This window comes from Vombatus ursinus, unplaced genomic scaffold (assembly GCF_900497805.2).
Source record: "Vombatus ursinus unplaced genomic scaffold, bare-nosed wombat genome assembly UNPS02014786.1, whole genome shotgun sequence".
Taxonomy (NCBI): domain Eukaryota; kingdom Metazoa; phylum Chordata; class Mammalia; order Diprotodontia; family Vombatidae; genus Vombatus; species Vombatus ursinus.
The window spans coordinates 33937171-33962566 of NW_020954564.1; the positions used below are offsets into that span (position 1 = coordinate 33937171).

General features: G+C 41.5%; 1 protein-coding gene across 1 annotated transcript in view; it reads right to left on the reverse strand.

Annotated features, from left to right (window-relative positions):
- The window catches only part of LOC114046868 (R-spondin-4-like), a 38858-nt gene extending 13857 nt beyond the window's left edge, over positions 1-25001 (reverse strand). Inside the window, exon 1 of the mRNA XM_027867437.1 lies at positions 24897-25001. Within this exon, the coding sequence (XP_027723238.1) occupies positions 24897-24975 (79 nt within the window). The 5' untranslated portion in view covers positions 24976-25001. The remainder of the gene's footprint in view (positions 1-24896) is intronic.
- Between the last annotated feature and the right edge of the window lie 395 nt (positions 25002-25396).

Genomic DNA, 25396 nt, shown 5'->3' on the forward strand with positions numbered 1-25396 from the left:
TTAGAATATGTAATGTCAGAGCTGAGAGGCACCTTAGAACATAGAATGTTAGAACTGGGAAGGACCTTAGAACATAGAATATCAGAACTAGAAAGGAGCTTAGAATATAGAATGTCAGAACTAGAAGGGACCTTAGAACATAGAATGTTAGAACTGAGAAGGATCTTAGAATGTAGAATGCCAGGGCTGGGAGGGGCCTTGGAGAAGATCTAGTCTAACTCCTTCGTTTTATCTATAGGAAGTTGAGGTCCAGAGTGGAAAGGAGACCTGCTCAACATCACATCGTGTATTGATAACAAAGCTGGGACTTGAATTAGGCCTTCAGACTTTCAGTCCAGGTCTCTTCCCACCACACCCTATCCTCCTCCCAACCTTATGCTTCCCTGGGTCAATGAAGGAGGGGAAAACACAGGCCTGGGACAATTGTTCCATTACCTTTTGTTTCACTCTAGGGATAATTTTATCTTTCATGTGAGAGGTTGACTTAAATACTAATAATAGGTCAGTGACAGCTAGGTTGCACAATGGTTAGTGTTAGGCCTGAAGTCAGGAAGACTTGAGCTCAAATCTGGCCTGATACACTTACTAGCTGTGTGACCCTGGGCAAGTCACTTAACTTCTGTTTGCCTCAGTTTCCTCATCTGTAAAATGAGGATAACAGCACCTACCTCCCACTGTTGTTATGAGGATCAAATGAGATAATATTGTAAAGAGCTTAGGCACAGTACTTGGCACATAATAAGTGATTAGCAAATGCTCATTCCCTGATATAGATCTCCCTGTCCAAAACTTTGTGTGATATGGAGATCATTTCACCTCTCTAGTCCACAAGCATTTATTAAAGCACCTACTATGTGTCAGGCACTGTGCTAAGCTTCAGTTAATTTCTGAATCTGTTCAATGAAAGGGTATGACTAGATGTTGTCTGAGGTTCTTGCCAGCTCTAACATTCTATTATTTCTTCCAGATCTGGCATTCTGTATTCTATGTTCTAAGATCCCTTCCTTCTCATATATTCCGACGTTCTAAGGCCCTTTCCAGCTCTAACATTTTATGTTCTAATATCCCTCCCAGATCTCTCATTCTGAGGTTCCTGACAGCTCTGACGGGCCCTGAAATGAGCTTTCTTGTTGGGTGGAGTGCCCTCGTGTGTTTCTACATTGTAGCATCACTTTATGTTTTTTAAGGGCACAATATTGCTTTTAATCACAGCATCAGTAAAATTTGTTAGGAAATCTTTCTCCCCTTCAGGCTTATTTATTTCCCCCCTCCCCCTGCTCCCCTGGATTGAGCAGACTCTGAGTAATGGTGGCTCTTCTCTTCATATCACTTTTTCAAAAGCCAAGAGAATATGGTTTTTATTCTCACACAGGCTGGAAAGTTCTCCCACGCAGACAGCTCCTCACTGGTGAGGTGTGCTTTTAATAAGAGCCTTGTAGCTTTGATTGCAACCTCCTGCAGTGTTCTGAGGGCTACAGATGTGATTGTGGCCCCATGAGACTCTTTTCCTTAATCTCTGATATTCACTTCGGCTCCCCTAACTTCTGCTGTTTCCCAATCAACACCATCTTTTGATAGGAAAATTACTAATTTGATCCTCTAAATACCATCACACATTGCTTTAGAGTTGTCTTGGTACAATTTAAAGAGCCCTTGGAATATGGTCTGGTCTATCCCAAGGGCATTGAGCCATGAATCTTAGAAACTTAGAATTATATATAACTCATAGAATTTTATAATTGCACTTTAGAACCTAAAATTTTTATATTTGAGGCTCTAGAATCAAAAGACCTGGGTTCAAATCCCACCTCTGACATTTACTACTTTTATAACTTTGGATATCTTGCTTTAACATCCCTGGGCCTCAGTTTCCTCATCTGTAAAATGAAGGAGTTGGGTGAGTTGGCCTTTGAGGTCCCTTCTAGCTCCAGGTTTATAAGCCTATGAATCTCAGCATCCTGGTTCCTTGGTCAGTGTTCTTACCACTACAACACGCTGTCCTCTTAAAGAATAGTGCCCTTATGAGGCAATAGAAAGGCGGCTGGAGATCTGGACCAGTTGTCTGCCTAAGTCTCCAAAGAGAGCTGCCTTTTTTGTGATTCCAGTTCCCAGGAGAGTAGAATGAGTTGTCTGGGTGGCCTTAGGGAAAGTGAAGTATAGCTCTCAGGGGAGCTGTATTTCATCCCAGCAGGAGGCCAGGCCCCTTACCTGCTGTATCCCCAAGAGTTATACTCAAATCATCCTGAATGTCAAAGGTGACTTTGCTTAATATAACAAGATCTTGACGTATGGAGGAAACTGTTCCTTGGTCCAGGCCATGTGCATGGAGGTCTCAGGGGTCAGCCCCCCACAGAGATGTTTCTTCCATTTGGCTTCTCTTATGTTAACTTTCCTGGGATCTTGTAGGATAGTAGCAAGCATGTTGCCAGGATACCAAGTGAAGTCATCAGCATCTCAACAGTTAGAGCAAATGTAGTACTCCAGGGCTAGGATATGTGGGATGAATTTTAACTCTTTGGGGACCAGCTAAAGTTAGCACCAGAAGGCATTAACTAAAGACTACCTGGTTCCTGAGTATGGTGGATGATATTACCTGATACTGAGTTTGAACTTGGTTGATGACTAGGACATGCACAGGAAGAGCAGGCCTCAGTGGCATTTGGTGGCTATTTCTATCTGAGGCTCTCAAAGCCCTTAATAATTTCCCTGGAGGCAGATGGGTGATACTATGGATAGAGTGCTGGTCCTGGAATCAGGAAGATCTGAGTTCAAATCCAACCTCAAACACATACTAGCTGTGTAACCCTGAGCAAACCATTTGACCTCTGTCTACTTCAGTTTCTTCAGCTGTAAAATGGGGATAAAAATAGTACCTACCTCACAGAGTTGTTATGAGGATCAAATGAGATAATATTTGTAAAAAGTGCTTAGGACAGTACCTGACATATTTTTGTTTTTAGTTACTTTTCAGACATGTACAACTCTTTGTGACCCCTTGGGGTTTCTTGGCAAGGATACTGGAATGATTTGCCATTTCCTTCTCCAGCTCATTTTACAGATAAAGAAACTGAGGCAAACTAGGTTAAGTGACTTGGCCAAGATCATACGGCTACTAAGTATCTGAGGCCAGATTTAAACTCAGGAAGATGAGTTTTTCTGACTCCAGGCCTGGCACTCTATCCATTGTACTACCTAGCTGCCTGACTGGTATATAGTAGACTAGACAGTAGGCATATAGTGGTGTTATATAACTGGTTATTCCCTTCCCTCCCCTGTTAGCTACCTTTGTGATACAATCACATTGGGAGAGGCTCTTAAAACTGAGGGGAGTGAGTTTCAACTCCAGAACCCCGGTGCATTGCAGGCCTACTTGGGTGATGTTGCTTTCAGGTTTGCACATTGGTGGCCAAAGCATTGTTTATCTATCAGCTCCTGTCTGTCAGAAATAGGGTCAAGGCAAGAAAGGGAGAGGAAGGCAGGTGACCTCCTCCCTCCCTTCCCCCAGCCTCATTCAACTGATGCCAGAAGCAAATAGAACATTTTGTTACTATACTGCATCATATGGTGAAAAGACTGTCAGTGAGAAATCCTGGGTTCAAGCCCTAGGTATGTCACTTACTAGTTGTGAAGATGTGGGCAAGTTATTTTTCCCTATGGGTATCTGATTCTTCCTCTATAAAATGAGGAGGGTAATCCCTGCCCTACCAATCTCATGAGATTATTGCAAGGATCCAATAAGATAGCTAATCTAATTATAACTAAAAAACATAATATGTAAGTGGGGGGTAATAATAGTAATGATAAAAAAGAACAGCAAAGAGGAGGTCTCTTTCCGCAAATGTCTCCTCAACCAAATGTCTCATTGTTTGAAATTCTGCCATCAGGGTTTCATCCCTTTGGGTTTTCAAGACTGTTTGGAAAGTATAAATGATCCTGGGAAGCGACATACCTTCTACTGTTATCAGTTCCATCAGGGAGATAGCTGATATAAACCTAAGAGCAAGTTCCTTTCCATCAATCAATAAACTTTGGGGATAGGGCCCCTACAGTCCCCTGAGACTAGGCTCCAATGAGAGGAGTTGGGGATAATGGATTAAAAAGAGGGGAGAGGGTGTCAAAGACAAGATTCAACATCTCAGGTCGAATGCAGTCTGAGGAATCCCAGGGAGCATAGGAGGAAGCTGGACCTCATCAAAAAGGGAAGAGGCAGTAAAAACCTACCCCAAGGGCCAGAGAGAGGAAACAGGAGGAGGAAAAGGAGGGAGAGTAGAGGTAGAACTGAAGACAGGCAGGCCAGAGAGAAAACTTAGCCGCTCCCAGAAGGAGAACTAGGAAAGTGGGAGATAGGGAGTCAGCCTGAAAGAGGCATGGAGATTGGGATTTGTTCTTGGTTCTGTCCCCGATTTGCTGTGTAATTCTGAGCCCCCTTTTTCTCTGAGAGCTAATATCCTTGTCTTTAAAATGAGGAGGTTGGATTGAATGATCTCTAACCATTCTGATCAATAGCCTTCCAAGGCTAACATCATATATTCTGCATTCTAAGGTTTCTTCCAGCCCTGATATTGAATAATTCAATGTCAAGTTTTTTGGGGGAAATATTTTGTAGTGCTAGGGGTCTTTTGGCCTGGTGACACTGAACTCGTCCTGCCTCCTGCCACCAAGCCAAGTATGGGTAATACTGAACCCAGACAGGAAACTAAGTGGTTGGGGTTGTATTATTCAAATCTGATATGAATAAGAGCTAGCATTTGTATAGCCCTTTAAGACTTAACAGTGATTTACAAGTATTATCTTGTTTTATCCTCACAAAAACCCTGGGAGGTAAGGTGATATTATTATCCTTACTTTAAAAATGAGGAAACTGTGGCAAGCAGAGGTTAAGTGACTTGCCTAGAGTCGCACAGCTAAAGTTGGGTCTCCATCCCATCAAGGACTTTCTCATGTGGTTCAGACTGATAAAAGGCTGGTTTGAGAAGAAAAATCCACTACCAATAGCAACAACAAAAACCTTTCAATCAAATCACCACTTGACCACATGTCTGCTGAGTGTTGAACCCTTTGCTTTGGGCTGAAGAAGAAATAAGAATAAACCTGTTCTCCAGGAGCCCATTTACAATGTAGCTAGAAAGACAGCATTCACTTATATGCAAAAAGTGACTAATAATCCCAGTCAGGTTGTAACCAGTGACTACTTGAGAAGTAGAAAGAATCTTACTTTGAGAGAGTTAGAGGGCCATTTGAATAGAGAATGTCAAAGCAGAAAGAACCTTTACAAAGAAAAATGTCATAATTTGAAAAGACAGTAGAACACAGAATATCAGGGTTGGAAGGGAATCTAAATCATGGGAGAACTTCCAAGATGAGAAGAACCTCAGAATACAGATTTGTTTAAACTGGAGGGGACCTTGAACATAAAACATAGAATGCCACAGGGGGAAAGAACCTTAAAACATAGATTACCCACTGTAGAAAGGACCTAAAATATAGATCATTAGAACATGAAGGGATCTTATAAATGACTTAGCCCAATCTTTTTATTTTACAGAAGAGGAAACTGAGGCACAGCAAAGGTCAGTGACTCCTACAGCAGGTTAATGGCAGAGGTAGAACTCAAACTCAGGCTTCCTAAATCTCTGTTCAGTGGTCTTTCACCACACTGTGATCCCTCCAGATATCCAGAAAAATGAAGTGTTTTCATAACCCAAAGAAATGGAGCTATTATGGTGGAATAATAAGTAGTTGGGTAGATTTTTTAGGCAGGATCCCTAGTTGGAGCACATAAAACTGATGCACAAAGTTGGTTTCTTCCTCCATATCCTTTCTGCTCGAGACTATTGGGATGAGAGGGAGTTGAGGAGTTGGGTGGGGGGAGAATTCTTGGGTGGTTGAGCTCATCTAGGCTCTGTGGGGGGTGGGAAGAGGGGAAGAATGATCATGTGAAGGGATGTGTATGAGATCACATAAAAAAGAAACAAGCATCTTAGGGGAGGTGATTGTCAAGGAGTTACTTAGGGGCAGAGAGAGTAGCTCACTGACCCATCTCCCATCAATCCCCCAGCCCCATTCTCCTCTGTAGTCTCAGGGCAACAGTCACTGTCTGCGAGGGTGGCCCCCTGTGTCTGGGACCCCTAGTCCTGCCTCTTCTCTCTCAAGACTTTGTTTCTCCCTCTCATTAACAACCCACCTTGGACCCATTAGATTGCTCTGGACTCAATTACACATTGGTTTAATGCTTGCAACCTTTGCATCCCAAAGGCTTTACCAGCTGTGTCTTAAAAAAAAGAGCTACAATAAAAATAGACATTCTTTTTTGATTCCTCATTGTACAACCAGCTGGAGATGGAAGAAAGACTCTTCCATTCACTCTCTGGGTGCCTTTGGGCAAATCACTTCCCCTCCCTGGGCCTCAGTTTCCCTATTTGTAAATGGAGAGTATTGAATTGGATGATCCCCAAGGTTCCTTCCAGCTCTGATATCCTATGTTCTACATTAGCTCTCAACCATCATAATTTTTTCCTTTTTTATGTCATGAATTTATCATTGTTATTGTTAATAATGATGATTTCATCTCATCTTTTTAAATAGTGTTCACATCGAAACAGTCCTGGAACAAGTCACTACACTACACTGCTACTATTCTTTTACATTTAATGTTCTCTAGGAATAAAATGATTACTTTTTGTAGTTGAATAAAAGTCTTGGGAGGTCAGCTCCTCTTCTGTAGGCTTGCAGAAAACATCCCTGGGACAACTCCCATAACAGACAGGAGGACAGGGATAATATGCACCTCGTCTTGTTTCTGCATGATTTAGATTTCTTCTGCTAGTGTCCATATTTTGAAAGTTTTCATTCCACATAGCTTGAAGACTATGAGTATTTGATATGGCAGTATCAATTGAAACATTATAAAATGTTTATGATCAACGTTATGTCAGGGTAACTGTGGGCAACAGTCTTAAAATTGTCAGTTTCAACACAGTTTATTTGTAGAATTTTCAAGATTATTTTTAAGTTTATATTTACAATATGGAGTTTTGTAGCCTAATAGTTTATGAAAGATGTTGCGCTTCCACTATATAATTTTAGCTACCAGATTATCTTGCTAGGTATTCAGTAGGTGCTAAATTTTAGCAGCTTACAATGACATGTTGCATGGTTTCTACCATTTTCTTACATAATCTGCACTGACCACTAAGTCCCGCCTCCTAAAGGAGAGCTGTTCTGTAATTTCTGATGGCAATGACAGTAATAAGAACAGCAAACATTTATTTAATACCTACTATCTACCAGTCATGGTGCTAAGTGCTTTACAAATATTATCTTATTTGATTCTCATAACCATCTGGGAGGTAGGGGCTATTATCATCCTGATTTTTACAGAGGAGAAAACTAAGGCAAACAGAGGTTAAATGACAGGGTCACACGAAACTAGTAAGTATCTGAGGTCCTATTTGAACTTAGGTCTTCCTGATTCTAGGCTTGGTACTTTATTGAGTGCTGAATTGGCACCAATAACCTCCACCTTTGTAAATATATTGTTGGCTTATCATCATCATTATTGTTTCATTCTCATCTTTTTTGATAGAGTCCAGATCATTTATAAGTCTTAGGACAAAATTGTTATTTGTCTATTATTCTTTTACATTTAGTTTTCTATCAACATGTGGACAAAATAATAGTTTTATGGTTGGATGAAAGTATTAAGATTTTTTATTATTTAGGGGATAATAGTCCCTTGCATTCGTATAGTGCTTAATAATTTCTATATAGTACTTGATATATATATGCTACATGTGTAGTAGATGTGTAATACTAAGTATAGTATAATTTACATATAGTACTTTATAATTTCTATGCTGTTGTTCAGTTGTTCAGTTGTGTCCAACTCTTTGTGATCCTATGGAACATAGAGGGCCCCATGAACAATGGCATGCCAATACTATTCATGGAGTGTTCTTGGTAAAGATACTGGAGTGGTTTGCCATTTCTTTCTACAGAAGTTATGACTTGCCCAGGGTCACCTAGTTTTTAAGTGTCTGAAGCCAGATTTGAACTCAAAACTTCCTGACTCCAGGCCCAGTACTCTATCCACTGAGCCACCTAGTTGTCTCTATAATTTGTATAGTGTGCTTTGCAATTTTGAGTCTAGTTTGATATACATGATGGCTCTGTTAGGGATGCAACACAGGTATTGTGATCCCCACTGTACAGATAAGGTAAATGAGTAACAGAGAAATAAAGTTACACAATGAGTTGGAGATGGATGTGGAACTAGAAACTAGGCCTCCAGTCTTCCCGTCCAAGACTCCATCTTCTATGATTACACATATACTTGTTTCTCTGAGTGTTTTCTTTTTTTCTGTGAGTACTCTCTTTTTTTAAAGGCAAAATTATGTTGAGAGAAACTGAAATCTCAGCCATTTGGAGCTAATTCTTGCTTGGTAGAAAGAGTATTGAATTTGGAGTCAGAGGACCCAAATTCAGGCTCTGTTAACTACATAAATTTGGTCAAATAACTTTCCCTATGTGATCCCTGGTTTATTTCTGTCTAAAATGAAGGGATTCGATTAGAAGATCTTTCAAATCCATCCCAACTTTCTAAAAAAAATCCAATGAGCTCCAGATTGAAGGTCTTGCTCAGGAATGGTCTCCATCATGAATGGTTCTGTCTCTGGGGTGGCCCTGAGTCACTTTTCAAACTCCAAGCATGGGATGAGTCACAGTGATACCCTTCTAGGTCTAGACCTCAAAGCAAGTTTATCCATCCCAGGAAATGGTAGTGGGGAGGGAGCAGGAAGGATTGAGGAGGTTAGGCCCAAAGAGACATATGGTACCAGGTGCAGGAGGCCAGATGGCAAACAGGCCCTCGTTGAGGGGTAGGAGGAAACAGGAAGTAAACTCTTCTCAGAGCCTAGGGCCACGGGAAAAACCAGTTTTGGCACCACTAAATCCTTACCTCCATTGAGGCCGGAGCTCAAAGAGAAGGGCTTATGCCCCAACCCTGATGACTACCTCTGGACACAGCCTATATCTCTGTGCCTTTGCTCTCATCATTGCTGATGCCCAACTCATCCCATTCCCAACCCTATCTGTTGACAGTCTTCCGATTCCTAAAAGCCCAGCTTGAAGGCCATCTCCTTGGGATTGTTACCATTCTCATCATGCTCATATTTCTATTCTTAGGGTTGGTAAAGCACCTACAAATTGGAAGTTTCCATTTCATAGGTAAGAAACTGAGGTTCTGAGAAATTAAATGTCTTCCCTAAGGCTAGGTAGCACAGTAGATAAAATGCCAGAACTGAAGTCTGAAAGACTCACCTTACTGAGTTCAAATCTGGCCCTAGACACTAGCTGTGTAACCCTAGGCAAATCATTTAACCCTGTTTGCCTCAGTTTCCTTATCTGTAAAATGAGCTGGAGAAGGAAATGGCCAACCACTCCAGTATCTTTACCAAGAGGACCCCAAATGAGGTGGCAAAGAGTCAGACTTGACTGCAATAACTGAACAACAAAAGGTTATGTAATTGATATCAGAGCCAAGATGGAACCCAGACTTCCTGACTTGAGTGGAGTCAGTCTAGTGGTCTACTAGTCTTTCTACTATACCCCTTAGACTGTGAGTTCACAGAAGACAGGAATGAAGTTTTAGTTGTATTTCCATCTTTCCTGGTACTTCACAAAGTGTGCCATACACAGTAAGCACCTAATAAATGCTTCTTGAAATTAAGGCAACTGTTTTCTGTTAACATCTTAGCGTCTTTCATAACTCAAATAACTAGAGAAATGCAAATTGAAGCAACTATGAGTTTTCCCTCACACCCATCAGGTTGGCAAAGGTAACAAAAAAAGAAAATGACAAACGTTGGAGAAGCTCTGGGCAAACAGGCACATTAATGCCCTGCTGGTAGAGCTATGAATTGGTCTGATGGGAATTTGAATCTATGCCCCCAAAACTATTAAATTATGCATACTCTTTGACCCAGCAACATCACGATTAGGCTTAAACTACCAAGAAATGAAATAAAGAGGGAGAAAAACTTGTATGTACAAAAAGATTTATACTAGTTCCTATTCTGGTGACAAAGAAGTAGAAATTAAGGGTGTGCCCATCTATTGGAGGATGGCCAAACAAATGGTGGTCTATGAATGTGGTGGAGTACTTCTGGGAAAGGGATGGTCTCAGAGGAACCTGGAAGACATGAACTAGTGTAGAGTGAAGTGAGAAGATTCAAGAGTACAATTCATAAAGAAAAACAACTCTGAAAGATTAAGAACTCTGATCAATGATATGACCAACCACAATTACAGAGGACAAATGAAGAAGCATGTTACCTACCCCCTGACAGGGAGGTGATGGACTCAGTGTACTAAATAAGACATATGTTATTTTGACCTGACAAATTTGGGAAATTGTTTTGCTCAACTATGAATATTTGTTACCAGTATTTTTTTTTCTTTTCTTCTATGGGGGAGGTAAAAAGGTAAGAAAATAAATTTTTGTTAATTAAAAAATTAAAATAAAGATTCAAAAAATATTATGTAGGGCTGTCCTTAGGGACAAAAGGTCAAAATAAGGGAGTGCCTTATATATTAAAATAAGAAGTACCCTACTTCTCTTTTCTGAGTCCTCTTTATCCCCACCCTTATCAGGTGTCCAGGCCCCTGATGCTGTCTCAGGACCTTTACTTCAGAGTTGAAAGTGATCTGAAAGACTTACATGAACTAATGCAAAGGGGAGTGAGCAGAACCAGGAGAACACTATACATACTAACAACAACATTATGTGATGATCAGCTGTGAATGACTTAGCTATTCTCAGCAATACAATGATCCAAGACAATTCCAAAGGACTCATGATGAAAAATGCTATCCACCACCAGAGAAAGAATGGATGGCATCTGAATACAGACAGAAACATACTATTTTTTCTTTCTTCTTTCTTCCTTCCTTCCTTCCTTCCTTTCTTTTTCTTTCTTTCTCTTTCTTTATTTTCTTCTACAAAATGACTAATATGGAAATGTTTTACATGATTGCAAATATTTAACCTATGTTAGATTGCTTACTATCTCAAAGATGGGAGGAAAGCAAAGAGGGAAGGATAGAATTTGGAACTCAAATAAAAAAAACCCCAACAAATATTTAAAAAGTTTTTATATGCAATTGGGGAAAAAATGAAATATTATTAAAAAGAGAAAGGGACCTGAGTTATTAATAGTATTATCTCATGAAGACACTTAATTATAGTATATGTTTGCTGTTTTGTTTCAGTAAGGTCAAAAATTATTTTTAAAAAACCTAAATAAATAAATAAGGCCCCTTAAAAAAAATCAACCTCCTCCTGAGCCCTGACTCTATTCTGTGTCCTGTTTAGCTGGGCTTTAGCTGGCTATCCTCATGTTATTCTCCTCAAGGGATAAACTCCCAGTCTTCTCTACTCTTGCCCATAATTTGGACCTACCTAGAAAGGTAAGAACTCATGAATCCTATTATGAGCATGCATTCAAATCATGCAGATGACACAAAGCTAGGAGGGATAACTAACACATTAGATGACATGTTCAGGATCCAAAAATCTCTCCCCAGGTTTGAACTTTGGGTTGAATCTAATGAGATTATATTTAACAGCAATAAATGCAGTTTTATGTTGAGTTAGAAAAAATTAATCCCACAAGTCTAAGAACAAGAAGGAGGAAGAGGATGATGATAACGAGGAGGAAGATGATGAATGGGTAGGTAGTAGTTTGTCTGTAAAGATCAGTGGTTTCTAATGGATTGTAAGCTCAATATGAGTTAGCAGCGTGATATGATAATCATCAAAGCTAACCTGTTCCAAGGTTACCTTAGGAAGAATGTAGAGTTTAGGACTAGCTGGCTGATAGTTCCACTGTACCCTTTGATCAAATTATCTCTAGAATATTCTGTTCAGTCCCAGGCTATTAAGGCCACAGATCATCTAGGAAGCACCCAGAGATGGGTAATGAGAATGGTGGGGAACCTTGAGGTCATGGTATATCAGGATAGATTAAAAAGGGGAAGGAATGGGAAAAACACTTATTAAGAACCTCCTGTATACCAGGCACTGTGCTAAGCACTTTAGAAATACTATCTCATTTGATAAAGGAACTGGGGACATTTCTCCTGGAGAAGAGAACTCTTACAGATGACAGCTATATTCAAGAATTTGAAGGACTGTCATGTGGAAAAGGGATTAGAACTATTCTATTTGTCTCCTGGAACAGACCTAAGAAAAAGAAGCAAATTTCAGCTCCATGTAAGGATAAACTTCCAAATAATTAAACCATCCCTACATGAAATTAGCTGTCTGGGGAAGTGGTGAGTTTCCCTTCCTGGGAGGTCTTCAAGCACTTAATACAGTGCCTGGCACATACTAGATACTTAATATATGTTTATTGATTGATTAATTTAAGCAAAGACTGGATGACCACTTCTCCAGTGTATTCTAGAGGGGATCTTTGTTCAAATGTAGGAGGTGGGCCCACACAACTTTCTTCATTGGAGCTGTCAACATTATCCCAAAGTGCCCAAACCTTCAACAAGTAGATGGCCCTTCCAGCTCTGAGATTCTGTGAAATTAGTTAGTCAACAAGCATTTATTAAGAGCTTATTATGTTCCAGGCCCTTCACTAAGGCTTCATTTTATGTCCATGGTGCTTAGTACAGTGTTGAAATCAAGAAGATGAGTCTTCCTGAGTGGTTCAAAATTGGCTTCTGACACTTACTAGCTGTGTGACCCTGGGCAAGTCACTCAACCCTGTTTGCCTCAGTTTTCTCATCTGTAAAATGAGCTGGAGAAGGAAATAGCAAACCACTCTAGTATCTTTGCCAAGAATCCTCATAAATGCACATGCAGTTTACATTAAGACCTTTAGTGTATAGGGATCTCACTACTTATCTGGTGGGAAAGCTAACTTTTGGGGACAGGTCTAGGTGTTAGGAAATATTTCTGTTTATTTAACTGAGATTAGGCTTTCTGCAACTTCCTCTTCTGGCTCCTAATTCTTGTTGCGTCCTTCCTTCTCAAAGAGAACCAATGACATCACAAGGGTGATGTGCTGACTTGCAAGTGAATTGGATTTAAATGAGGCAGAGCTGTGAAAAGTCATCAGCCTCCCTCTCTCCTTCAAAGTCATTGGAGTCCAGTGGCAAGACAAGGGTCAAGATGACTGGCAATGGCCCAGGCTGCAGTGGGGATGGTTGCTGGGAAGGATGGGCCTTCTCATGCTCCTAGTACACAATAAATCAGTAGTTTCTTTGAAAAATAGATCAGAGAAGTCTTTAATTTGGTTTTTGAAGATCCAACTGAAGAAGACTCTTTGCCTGAAGAGCAGTCCATTATCAAATGAGATAACATAAACAAAGCTCTTCACAGACCTTAAAGCTACAGACACATTGACTATTATCATCATCATCACCCATCCCCCTTGCATTAGACCAACTGATGTTCTCCCATACACACACTGCATGTGGAATACTAGAAGAGAGAGTCAGTTTATGCTGTAAACATAGGCAATTGATTGTTTTTGGAATGGAATGGGCTTAGAACAGAATATTAACAAACAATCAGAGCTGGAAAGCATCTACTAACATTAAGCAAAGAATGTTGGAGCTGCGCAGGACCTTAGAGATCATTCATCCATTCAACCTCCTCCTATAACAGAGAACTAGAATGGAAGCTTCCTGAGGTCAGGCACTATCTCACCTTTGCATTTGTATTTCCAGCACCTCTTTCAGTGCCTGTCGTGTAGGTATTTAATGAGTGTTTGTCCACAAGATCACAGATTTAGACATGGAAAAGACATTAAAGATCATCAAATCCAACTTCCTCATTTTACAGCAAAGGAAGCTAAGGCTATGAGAGATTAAGTGACTTGCCAGCTAGTTAGTGGTAGAGGCAGGATTCTAACTCAGGTCTTCTTGAATCCAAGTCCAGTGGCTTCCCAAGTGTTGACTGATTGCTCAAGGTCACACAAGATGAGTTGACAGCCAAGATGGGATTTACCTCTAGGTTCTCATACCTCTCTCCTGTGTCCATATGGCTTAGATTTCTTCTTGAGTTAGGACCCACTGGGAAAATGTCTATAACCTCTGTGAAGAAACTCCTGTGGAGCCACCTCCTATGCCCCTGGGCATGAGCTAGACTTAGCAAAGAAGTGTGTGATTTCAGGAGTACCTGGAAAGCCCTAATGCCCCCACAACCTCCCTTTAATCATCCCTTATGGTATGCTTTTATTTCCTCATTGCCTCAACTAAGCTGCTTGTTGTTGTTGTTGTTGTTGTTGTTGTTGTTGTTGTTGTTGTTGTTCTTCTTCTTCTTCTTCTTCTTCTTCTTCTTCCTCTTCCTAAAGGAAGATTCCTCAGGAGAAGTCATTCCCAGTCATTGACACCTGAATGTGAATGAGGGACCCAAGAGCAAGTCTGGAAGTTGTCTTGGTAAGGTAGAGAAAGAGGGCCATTTCTTTCTATGAAATAGAAATGAGGAGACTGGTGAGTTGAAAAATAGCATGGTAGGATTTAGAATTGGAACTTGACAGTTGGAAGGGATGTTAGAAATTATCTAATCCAACACCTTCGTTTTATAGAGCATGAAACTGAGGTCCCAGTAGGGAAAGAAACTTAGCCCTAGGTAACCCAGAGGGCAAGGCTAGGATTCTAACCCATAGCTCTCTTCCATTTCTATAGCATTTTATAGCTTAAAAAGTACATTCCTCATGATAATCCCATAAGGCAGATTTAAGGTGCAAGTATTTCCATTTTTCAGGGAAGAAAACTGAGGTAGACAGAGGAAATAACTTATCATGCCATGAGTTAGCAACCAAGCTAGGACTCAGACTCAGGTCTCCTGCTTCCTAATCAAGGTTTTTTTCTGTACAAATTGTGAGCCTGGAGGCCATTTCTGGGCCTCTTGGTTTTCCTTTGGATTAATCCTGCAAGAGAGGCAGTGGGCAAAGGACGGTCAGAGTGATCCAGATGTTGCTAGGATGGTCATCCAACATCCTTCTTGGAAAAGAGAGGAAGTGGTGAGACAGCTTGAGCATGACTGCCTGGTCAATGGAAAGAGAAAAGGCCATGAACCCACCACAACCTCAGAGTGAAGAGTGATTTAGATAGAATGAAAGCCTTGGTCAATTGATGCCCCATGGGCAGCCTTGTCCCAACTATAAAAATGACACACTGAAGTGCTGAGAAGAGCAGAGCAATAGTATGTATTGGAGACCAGTGGTAGGAGTTCTGGTCCTAGCTATGCCTCTCATTCAGTGCATGGTCTTGGACAAATTACTTTTCCTCTCTGGACTCTAGTGCCTTCCTCTGGAAAATGGGAGGATAAGGGGTTGAACTAGATGGTCTCTAAGATTCCTTTTACTCCAAGGATGTGTGATTCTAAGATGTGAACCCTGTTTTCATGTTGTTGTTGTTCATCCTTTGTTCTAGAAAAGGACCAATGAAATCACGAGGGTGATGTCTTGACTTGCGTGTGAATTGGATTAAAATGAGTCAGAGCCGCACAAAATCATCAGTCTCACTCTCTCCTTCAGAGTCATCAGAGTCCAGTGGCAAGACAAAAGTCAAGATGACTGGCGATGGCACAGGATGCAGTGGGAGACCTTGGCCTTTTTAAACTAAAATCTTTCCCAGGTCTCAGTATGACTGAGGCAACACCCATTCAGTGAGTAAGGGCTAGGTAAGCCTGGAGACAAACAAAAGATGGTCTAGTTTGCCATCAAAAAAGAATCAATCTAGTAGGGGAAGTGCCTCAGAGTTTCTGGCCAGAACGAGGCAGTCATAGGGAAGACAGATTAAACTTGTAAAGTTTGGCTCCACGGGAGAGAAACAGGATCAATGTGGGGGAGGTACAGGGAAGCCAATTTCAGCTCAATATAATAGAAAGTCTGCAACTGGTCTGGTCATGGGGTGGAATGCCTCAACAAGTAGTGAGTTTCCCATCACTGAGAGTCTTCAAGCAGAAGCTGGGAAGCAAGTTGTCAAGGATGTTGCAGAGGGGATTTCTGCTTAGAGAGGTGTTGGACCAGATGCTTTCTGAGGTCCTTTCTAACACTGGGGTCCTATCGCAACAGTGATGTCAGCATAGACTTACTACCAAGAGTGCTGCTGCCCCTCTCCCAGCTCATCAGGCTAATTTATCAGGCCCAATAGAACATGACAGAGATTCATCAATTCACGGAATGTGAAGTCCAGACTTAAAGAAGAGACTTTAGAATGCAGGGCATAGGATGTTACAGAGCTAGGAAGGACCTTGAAATATTTATTAAGCATGTATTAAAATGAATTAATAAATATTTGATAAAGAAAACATAGTATGTCAGAGTTAGAAGGGAACTTAGAAGGACATCAGAGGCAAATGGGACCATCGTTTACAGAAAGGCAGGGCCCCTGGGTTCAAGTCCACCTTGGATACTTACTAGTTGTATGACCAGAGGTAAGTCATGTGATCATAGATTCAGAGCTGGAAAAGACCTTAGAGACTCTTAAGTCCAATCCCACCATTTTATAGATGAGGAAACTTTAAACACATAAAGACTAAATGACTTGCTTAAGGTGGCATAGCTAGTTTCTGAGGTGGGATTTGGGAGTTGAACCCAAGGTCTTCTTGACCCCAAGTCCAGTGCCCTATTATGCCTTGCTGCCTCCTGACAAATCATCTAATGTTTCTGAACCTCAATTTCCTCATCTGTAAGATAGAAACAATAATAACTATAATACCTACCTCACAGGGTTGTCGTGGGGATCAGTGAGTTAATGTATGTAAAACATTTATCAAGCCTTATAGAGCTATATAAACCTCCTCTCCTCTTCCTCTCTTCTTTATCCTTTTCTCCTCCTCCTCCTTTTTGTTCCTATTCTTATTATCATCTAGTGCTCATCGTTCAAGAGATTCTTATTGTCATCTAATGCTCACCTTTCAAGAGACTCAGTATCTTTCTGTATATTATTCCTTTATATTATGCAAATTATTTCAAAGGTAAATAAAATGTTTGCTTTTTTAACTGATCAAAAGCATAAGATCATTGTGTGTAGGTTCACTGAAAAAAACCAAAATCAGGACAATTCTAATAATAGACAGGATAGCTATCATTCACATAGGTTTTTTTTTTTATTTACATAGGTTTTTAAGATTTGCAATGTCTTTTTAAAATATATCATTTTATCCTCACAACAATCCTGGGAGGTAGGTGCTATTATAATCCCCATTTCACTGATTATGAAACTGAGGTAGAAAGTGGTTAAGTGACTTGCCCAACATCACACAGCTAGTAAGTGTCTAAGGCCAGATTTGAACTTAGATCTTCCTGACCCTGAGCCCTGCGCTCTATCCACTTCATCACCAGCTGCCTAGATGACAGTGATGATGTGTACCTTTTCATCCAATTTCTACATGATTTTGATTTCTTCCATTAGGTCTCTATATCTTGAATGTTTTTCATTCCATATAGTTTGGAGATAATATGTATTCATCATGGTGACATCAATTAAAATGTTCTAAATTTTTATGGATCAATGTTATGTTCAGGCAATTATCAGCAACCATTGAATTTGTAATAACATTTCACTTTCAGTTCAGTTTATTTGTTGAATTTTCAAGGATATTTTGGGATCTGCATTTGCAGGGATTCATGTATCTGATAGTTTATGAAAGATAAACAGCTTCTGCTGGCCGCTTAAATAGGTCTTTCTGGTTACTTAGTGGGTATTAATTTTTTTTTATAGCCTGCAGTGACAAGTTGCACAGTTTTTCTCTTTCCTTGCATCATATGCACCAATAAATAAATCTGGACTCTTAATGATAACATTTCTGTAATCTCTGACGTCAATGATCTGATCATTAATCACTATCATAAACTCCTTCCTTTCTATAAACAAGTCTGCATGACTCAGTCATTCATTCAATTCCTCTTTGTCCATACACGGTGGATGTTGCCCAGAGAAGGCCTTTGATTCCATTCTTGGATAATTGGCCACTTAATAAGTGATCCAATCGGAGGTGGATCACTTCAAGTTCCATTCAACAAATCCGATGGTTTGTACTAATTTCTTACCTTTACAATGACTTGGTGAATTGTCTGTTAGTTCCGGAAGTGTTATATAAATTGTTCACCAATTTGTCAGGTGCTCTGAGAACATAGGATCAGAGATTTAGGGTTGGAAGGGACCTTAGAGGCTACTGAACCAAACCCCCTCATTTTACAGATGAGGAAATTAAGGCATAGAGTAGTTAAGTGACTTGACTAGGATCACACAGCTCATAAGTCTCTGAGGCAGGATTTGACCTTGGGTCTTCCTGACTCTAATTCCAAGTATTTCTGCTACAATATCAATTCTCATCCACCCTTTTGATGGAGAAGTGTTCATCTTTCTACAACTGCCTTGGGGATAATGTTTCATTAATGTTGTTATTGTTTTTTGTCATTGTTAATAAATGTCAGGGCTGGAAGGACTTTCAACACAAGCCTCAGAGCTAATTGTTGTTTGTTCTTTGTTCTTGAAGAGGACCATGACCTCAGGAAGATGATGCCATGACATGCCAGTGAATTGGATTTAAGTGAGGGAGGGCTCTGCAAAGTCACCAGCCTCACTTTCACCTCTGGCACCATCTGGGTCCAGTGGCAAGATATAGATCAGGACAATGAAGATGACCCCTTCCTCCCCCCCAGAGCTAGTAGAGGCCTTAGAATAGAGAATGCTGTAACTGGAAGGGACTCAAAGATCACCTAATTCACACTTTGTCCCATTTTACAGATGACTGAGACCCAGAGAGGGAAAGTGACTTGCTGTACATCACACAGATAATAACAAGTGGCAAAACTTGGACGAAATCATAGATGCCCTGACTTCTAGTCCCATGCTGTTTCCATGCCACCACACTGTTTCTCATTCCCAAAAGCTTGTGTTTTAAAAGAAATTAGGCATCGATGGCCATGGAAATATTTGGAGTCTGGAAAAGAGTTTCTGGGAGAAAAGACAATAGGAGAATCAAGTTGTTTTACTCTGGACACAAAGTGGAGAGGTGGATTTGATGAGGACAATCCCAGGTGTGAAGGCTTATTCCATCTGGAAGAAGAAAATGAAGTAGTTTCTGGTTTCTATCCCTCACAGAATAACAACAACAGCACATTTCTTTATCTCTTTAAAGCTTACAAAGTGCCCTATACATCACATCCATTTAAAGTAAACAGTACAGGTATAATTATTCCTTTTTTTCCTGGAGGCAATTGGGGTTAAATGATTTGCCCAGGTTCACGTAGCTAGTAAGTATCTGAAGCTAGATTTGAACTCAGTTCCTCCAGACTCTAGAATTAGTGCTATATCCACTGCACCACCCAGCTGTCCCTCATTGTTCCCATTTTGTAGATGAGAAACCTGAGCATTAAAGAGATTAAATAACTTCTTTATAGTACCTAGAATACTTAGAGCCAGAAATTGAGCCCAGTTCCCTCACTTCAGGACCAGCAATCCTCCTTCCAGAATACCCTGATAACAAGAGGGACCACAGACAGAGACCATTAGCTAGAGATAGGTTCAAGTGCAAATCCTGCGGGAAGAAGACCATCTTATTGTCTTCCAGGATCCAGTTGAGTCCATATATATAGGGAGGTCACAGGATCACTGGGTCATCACATCCCATCCCATCCCACCACAGAACAGGAGAAAAAGCCAGGGACTGAGAGATGAGAGGTCTGAGTTTTAAGTCCTATTGTTGACTTGTGTAACCTTGGACAAGTCATTTCCCCCTCTTGACCTCAGTTTTCCCAGTCCATAAAATGAACGGGTTAGACTAGACGGTCTCTAAGGTTTGTTCTGGGTCTAAGTTCTACATCCTTGTGATCCTTACAAATTCTATAAACATCCATTATGCCTACTGTTTGTTGAGGACTGTGTTAGACACAAATTGGCATAGAAGAAATACAGAGTCAGTGTGGTACATTGGAAAGAGCATTAGATCTTTTGTCAGAAATCCTGGGTTCATAAGCCAGATCTCTTACTGCCCCTGTGACTTTAGGCGTGTATCCATGGATACACTGGAGTTGGGAAGATTTGGGATCAAATGCTGCCTCAGACAGCTTCTCAGCTATGTGACCCTAGGCAAGTCACTTCGCCTTTTCTGTTTCATTTTCTTCATCTATAAAATAAAGGGTTTGGACTCAATGGGCTGTAAGCTCCTCTCCACATTTAAATTTTGTGATCTGATGATTTATGGCTTCTGGTCCCCAATGTGACTAGGAGTCAGGAAACCTAGGTGTTTATTCTGGGCTCGGCCAAATAATTCACTCACGTGACCTTAGGCAAGTCATTTCCTATCCCTAGGACTCATTTCCCCATCAGCAAAAAGAGCATGATTCCTTTTCTTTCCTACCCCACAGGGCTGTGGTGGGATGTGATGAGATTCGGAAATCCTCTGGAGCATTTCAAATCGACCGACTGGGGAGGACCACTCCAATCACCGCCAAATCCCCTTTCCCAGATGCTATCCCCTTGTGACAATGTTGGCTCTGCCCCAGGGCTTGGGGGGAAACCCCAGCTGGGGCTCTTCCACTCCCCTCAATTAGCCTTCAAACAATCAGGTTCGAAAGCAAACAAGACCCCATTTTACACCCAGGCCTGACTTCCCATCCCTGGGAAGCCCCAGCATATTTCAAGGGAAATGGATCCATCTGCTTCTCGTTAACTCACACTTAAGTCATCAAAATGTTGTTTTGTAAGAGACACTTGAGTTCCAAGCAGCCTTTCTCAAGTCTTTTTGTCTTCGAAACAGAAAATTGCATTTTGCCAGCTACTAATGACTCCTGAGCCGAGGAGTCTCACTTCTGATCTGGGACCAGGGACCCAGGAGGCTTCTATGGGTACAGGCTTGGCGTCATGCTAGTCTCTTGCATAAGGCACACACAAGTCATTTCTTCCGAATTCAGGTTGGTTTCTGACCAGATCGAACCACAGTGACATTTTGGGGGCTGGTGCCTGTGTGATGAAGGGAAGGGGGGAAGGAGAGAGTGGAAAAAGCCCTGGATTCAGAATCAGGAGACCTGTATTCAAGTTCAAATGCTACTACTAACTTAGCTACATGAACTTCAGCTAGTAACCGAACCTCTGTGTGCCACAGTTTATGTACTGTGACAAAAAGGGGGCTTGGGTTAGATGGTGTAGGAGAAAGGGCACTGGGTTTGAGGTCAGAGAGTCTGGATTTATAGCCCCAGCTCTGCTTTTCTGGGTGTCCATTTCCTCAGCTATTAAATGAGAAGGTTGAGCTAGATGACAACTAAGAATTCTCATAGTCTTAAGTCCTGTGATCTGAATGTCTCTTCCATCTCTGCCGTTCCATCAGATGATCAGGCCATAAAACTTAGGGGAAGTAACATCCATGATGAGTTCCCTCATCAACCAAATCCTTTTGTTAGAGGTAGCTTGGTGGTTCAGTGGATAGAGCTCTTGCTGGACCTCTAGTTGGGAAGATCTAAGCTCAAATCTGCCTTCAGACACTTACTAGCTATGTGACCCTGAGGAGGTCACTTAATCTCTGTGTGCCTTAGTTTTCCATTTCTATAAAATGGGATAATAATAGTACCTGCCCCTTAGGGTTGTTGTGAGGATAAAATGACATTCTTTTGTAAAAGCGCTTAGCACAGTGCCTGGCACATGGTAGATGCTTAAAAATCCTTGTTTTCTTCCTTCCTTCCTTCCTTAGGACTAGTGGAATCTGGGTAATCTGTGTATTTGTGCGTATGTGTGAGTGTGTGTGTGTGTGTGTGTGTGTGTATGTGTTTGTGTAGGGGATTCTTGAAACATTCTTGGGGACAATATGCCAATTAAATGAGAGACAGCTTAACTCTCCCTTCCAAAAGATGAGAAAAGAAATATTGACCATGCCATAATCCCTAGACAATTCTAAGGGAAGTAGAATTAGAATTCTTTAATTCTTCTTGTTATAAATTAGAGGTAAAATAGATCTTAGAACATGGAACATCAGAGCTGGAAAGAATTTTAGAGATAATCCAGTGACTCCTCTTCATTTTACAGATGGGCAAATGGAGATGAAGAGGAAAAATGACTTGTTCAAGGTTACACAAGTCAGTGATAGAGACAGAACTAAAACACAAGTCTCCTGTCTCTCAGTCCCTGGCTCTTTCCCCTGGGCCATGTAAAGTTTTCAGTTATTCCAGACGTAGGCCTGTTTGGTTCTAACCTACAAGCCTCATCTCCTGTTCAAAACATACCCTTTGCTGCAGACAGATCTCCTAACAGTCTTCCCTATGTACAACACCAAATTGATGGCTTCTCTGTCGTTGGAATAATTCAATTCCATTACCTCCCTTGCAGGGCTATCTGAGGAAATTAATCAACAAGTTTTTGCTTGCTGTTTGCCGGGAACCATGCTAGGCTCTGTGGATACAAGTCCGAAGGATGAGGTAATCCTTAGTACTTCATAAAACTAAAAGTGCTCAAGTTCCAGTCCACCTTGATCTATCCCTTCTTCTCTCCCATCCTATTCCATCACTCTGATGATAAGTACTGCCATTTCTATAGCACACTAAGGCCTATAGACTCCATTTTTTCACAACAGTCTTGCACAGTAGGTAGTGCAAGTATTATTTTACAAAGAGTAAACTGGGCTTGAAGAAGAATGGTGACTTGCCCAAGGTTACACTGCTGATGTGTCAGAACCAGGATATAAACGCAAGTCTTCTGACTTCAAGTCCAAGGCTAGAGCTACAGCAAAATACAGTGGAAAAGAGCAAAATTGGGTTTGGAGTCAAATCACAATCACAGACCTGGTGTTAGAGCTTGTGTCCATCAATTACGACCCGTGTGACTTTGGGCAAGTTACCTGACCTCTCTGGGCCTCAGTTTCCTCATCTAATGTCCAGGGTTATGGCCTCTGAGGTCCCTTGCAGTTCTAATCCATGATCCTTTGATCACATTGCCTCTCAAGGCACAGCTTACACCTCATCTTCTGGAAGTTTTCCCTGACCACCCTCTTCCCCAGTGACCACTCTCTCTCCTCAGTTTCTGTGGCCCTACAAAGTCCGAAAGAGAAGTCAACAACAAGCATTTGCTAAGGACCTACTATGCACCAGAAACTGTTGGGCATGGCTCATGCATGTCTTTGGGTGGTTTATGACTATTTCTTGAGTGTTAGTCTTATCTTCCCATGTGGGTTCATGAGAATAGGGATCATATATACTTTGTCTTGATATTCATCAGATAAAGTCCTGAGAAAGACAACTCCCATGATACTTCGTGCCTAACAGGTGCTTAGTCATTATTAACAATCCCTTTCATTTCTGTAAGTACTTTTAAAATTCCAGATCAATTTCCTCACATCAGCCCCGTGAAGGAGACAATGCTAGGATTGTTACCCCCATTGTAGAGATTGAAGAAACAGGCTCAGAGATTTGAAGGCCTAGTGGAGAGTGCTGACTCTAGAATCAGGAAAATCTGGGTTCAAATCCCAGCCTGCTACTTATTACCAGCATGACTTTGGGCAAGTCATTTAACCTGGATGGGCCTCCTCTATAAAATAAAAAAAACCTTGAGCTAGTTGATCTTTGAAGCCCTTTCTAGCATCAAATCTATGGCCCTCTGACTTCACCAGTCACCCAGTGAGTAGACAGCAGAGGGGTGATTGAATCTAGATCTAACTTTGTAAATGATCTTGACTCTAAATGCCAATACACTTTATATTACACAATGATGCTGTATTATAACACATTAATTAATCTTCCACCCCTGACAGGCACTTGTGATGCTGCAGCTTCACAATCCTTTGATCTGTTTGCTTGAAATAAGGTTGCCACATTATACATAATGGTACCTTACATATCTGTCCAACCTTCCACACCCGATTCTAATTAAGGTCAGACACACCAAGCATTTTCTCCTGTCCCAGGCACCTTGGCAACTCTATCCCCTTGCTGATCACAGATTCTCAGATAGAAAAAAACAAAAAAGGAACCCCCTTCCTCATTTCTTTCAACAGTCATTCTTGAAGTCAGTAATCTATATACACTCTCTTGTTCCAGTTACCTATCCTTAGTTCAGCCCAGCCAACACAGTAGAGAGAGTGCTGAATGTGGACTCAGAAAACCCAGGTTCCAGACCTGGCTCCACTATTTTATGGACATAAAAGTGATCTTAGCCACTTCCTCTCTTTATGCCTTAGTTTTTCTTCTATAAAATAGAAATAATGTCCCTGTCTTATCCATCTCAGGAGAAGTAAAGAGAAGGATGAATTTAAGAATATTTTATAACCACAAAGTGTTATACAAATGTGAAGGATTATTACTGACTATTTTCCTCCAACTCATCTGCAATATTTAGAATCCACATGCACAGAACATAGAATGTCAGAGCTCTAAGGGATCTTAGAATGTCGATGTCATAAAGAACCTTGGAACATAGAATATCAGAGCTGGAAGGGCCCTTAGAACATAGAATGTTAATGTCATAAGGAACCTTAGAACATGGAATGTTAGAGCTAGAAGGGCCCTTAAAGATCTGGTTTACTACAACTCCCTCCTTTTCCATGTGAGAAAACTGAGGCCCAGAGAGGGGGAAGTACTCACCCAAGATCACACAGTGAATTAGCAGCCAACCTGGTACAAGAGTCCAGGGTCCTAACTCCCAACTTAGGACTTTCTCCCTTGAGTTACCCTGCTTATCTCTTAACGCTGGATGCTGGGGACCAGCTCCCTTGACCCTGGCCCTGCTTATGGTCGACAGTCTTCACCAAATTTGTGTTCCATGTTTCCCTGATGGGCTGGGGGAAGGGAGAGGGAGGGTTGAGGTGAGGGAAGGAGTAAGGATGTGAAAAGAGAAAACAAGTCCTGAATCCCCTTCCCAGTTGTCCCAGAGACCAGGGACCATACCTTGTTTCTTGCTGTGGTTTAGGGCGAACATTTCCACAGCGTTCCCGAATAGCAGCAGTATGAGCAGGATCCAGGGCATCTGGACAGCAATCGTGGTGGGCAGGGGAAGAGTCAGATCATCCAGTTGGCGGGTGGAGGGGGGGAAGGACTCTTGCCAGATGCCGACAGAGTGCCAGAGGGAGGGAGAGGTGGCAGCAGAAAAGGGGGCTCTAATGTGAGTGGCTCACCAAGGGGGCTCTCACCATGCCCTCAGCAGCAGTGGGCTAGTCTGATTCTGGAGGGGACTCTGAAGGGACCCAGAGCTCAAGGTGGCATGGAGGGTGGGGTGGCCACACGCAGCTGGCTATCAAGCGCCTCTGGGAGGCATGGCCTGGAGGGCTGGAGAAAGGCTATGGGCAGCCTGCTCTCCACATGCCCTGGCTTTATAAGCCAAGCCTTTCTCCAGTCCACTTCCCAAGGGGAGAAGCTGAGCCACCCACCCGGCTCCCAGCCACCCCTCA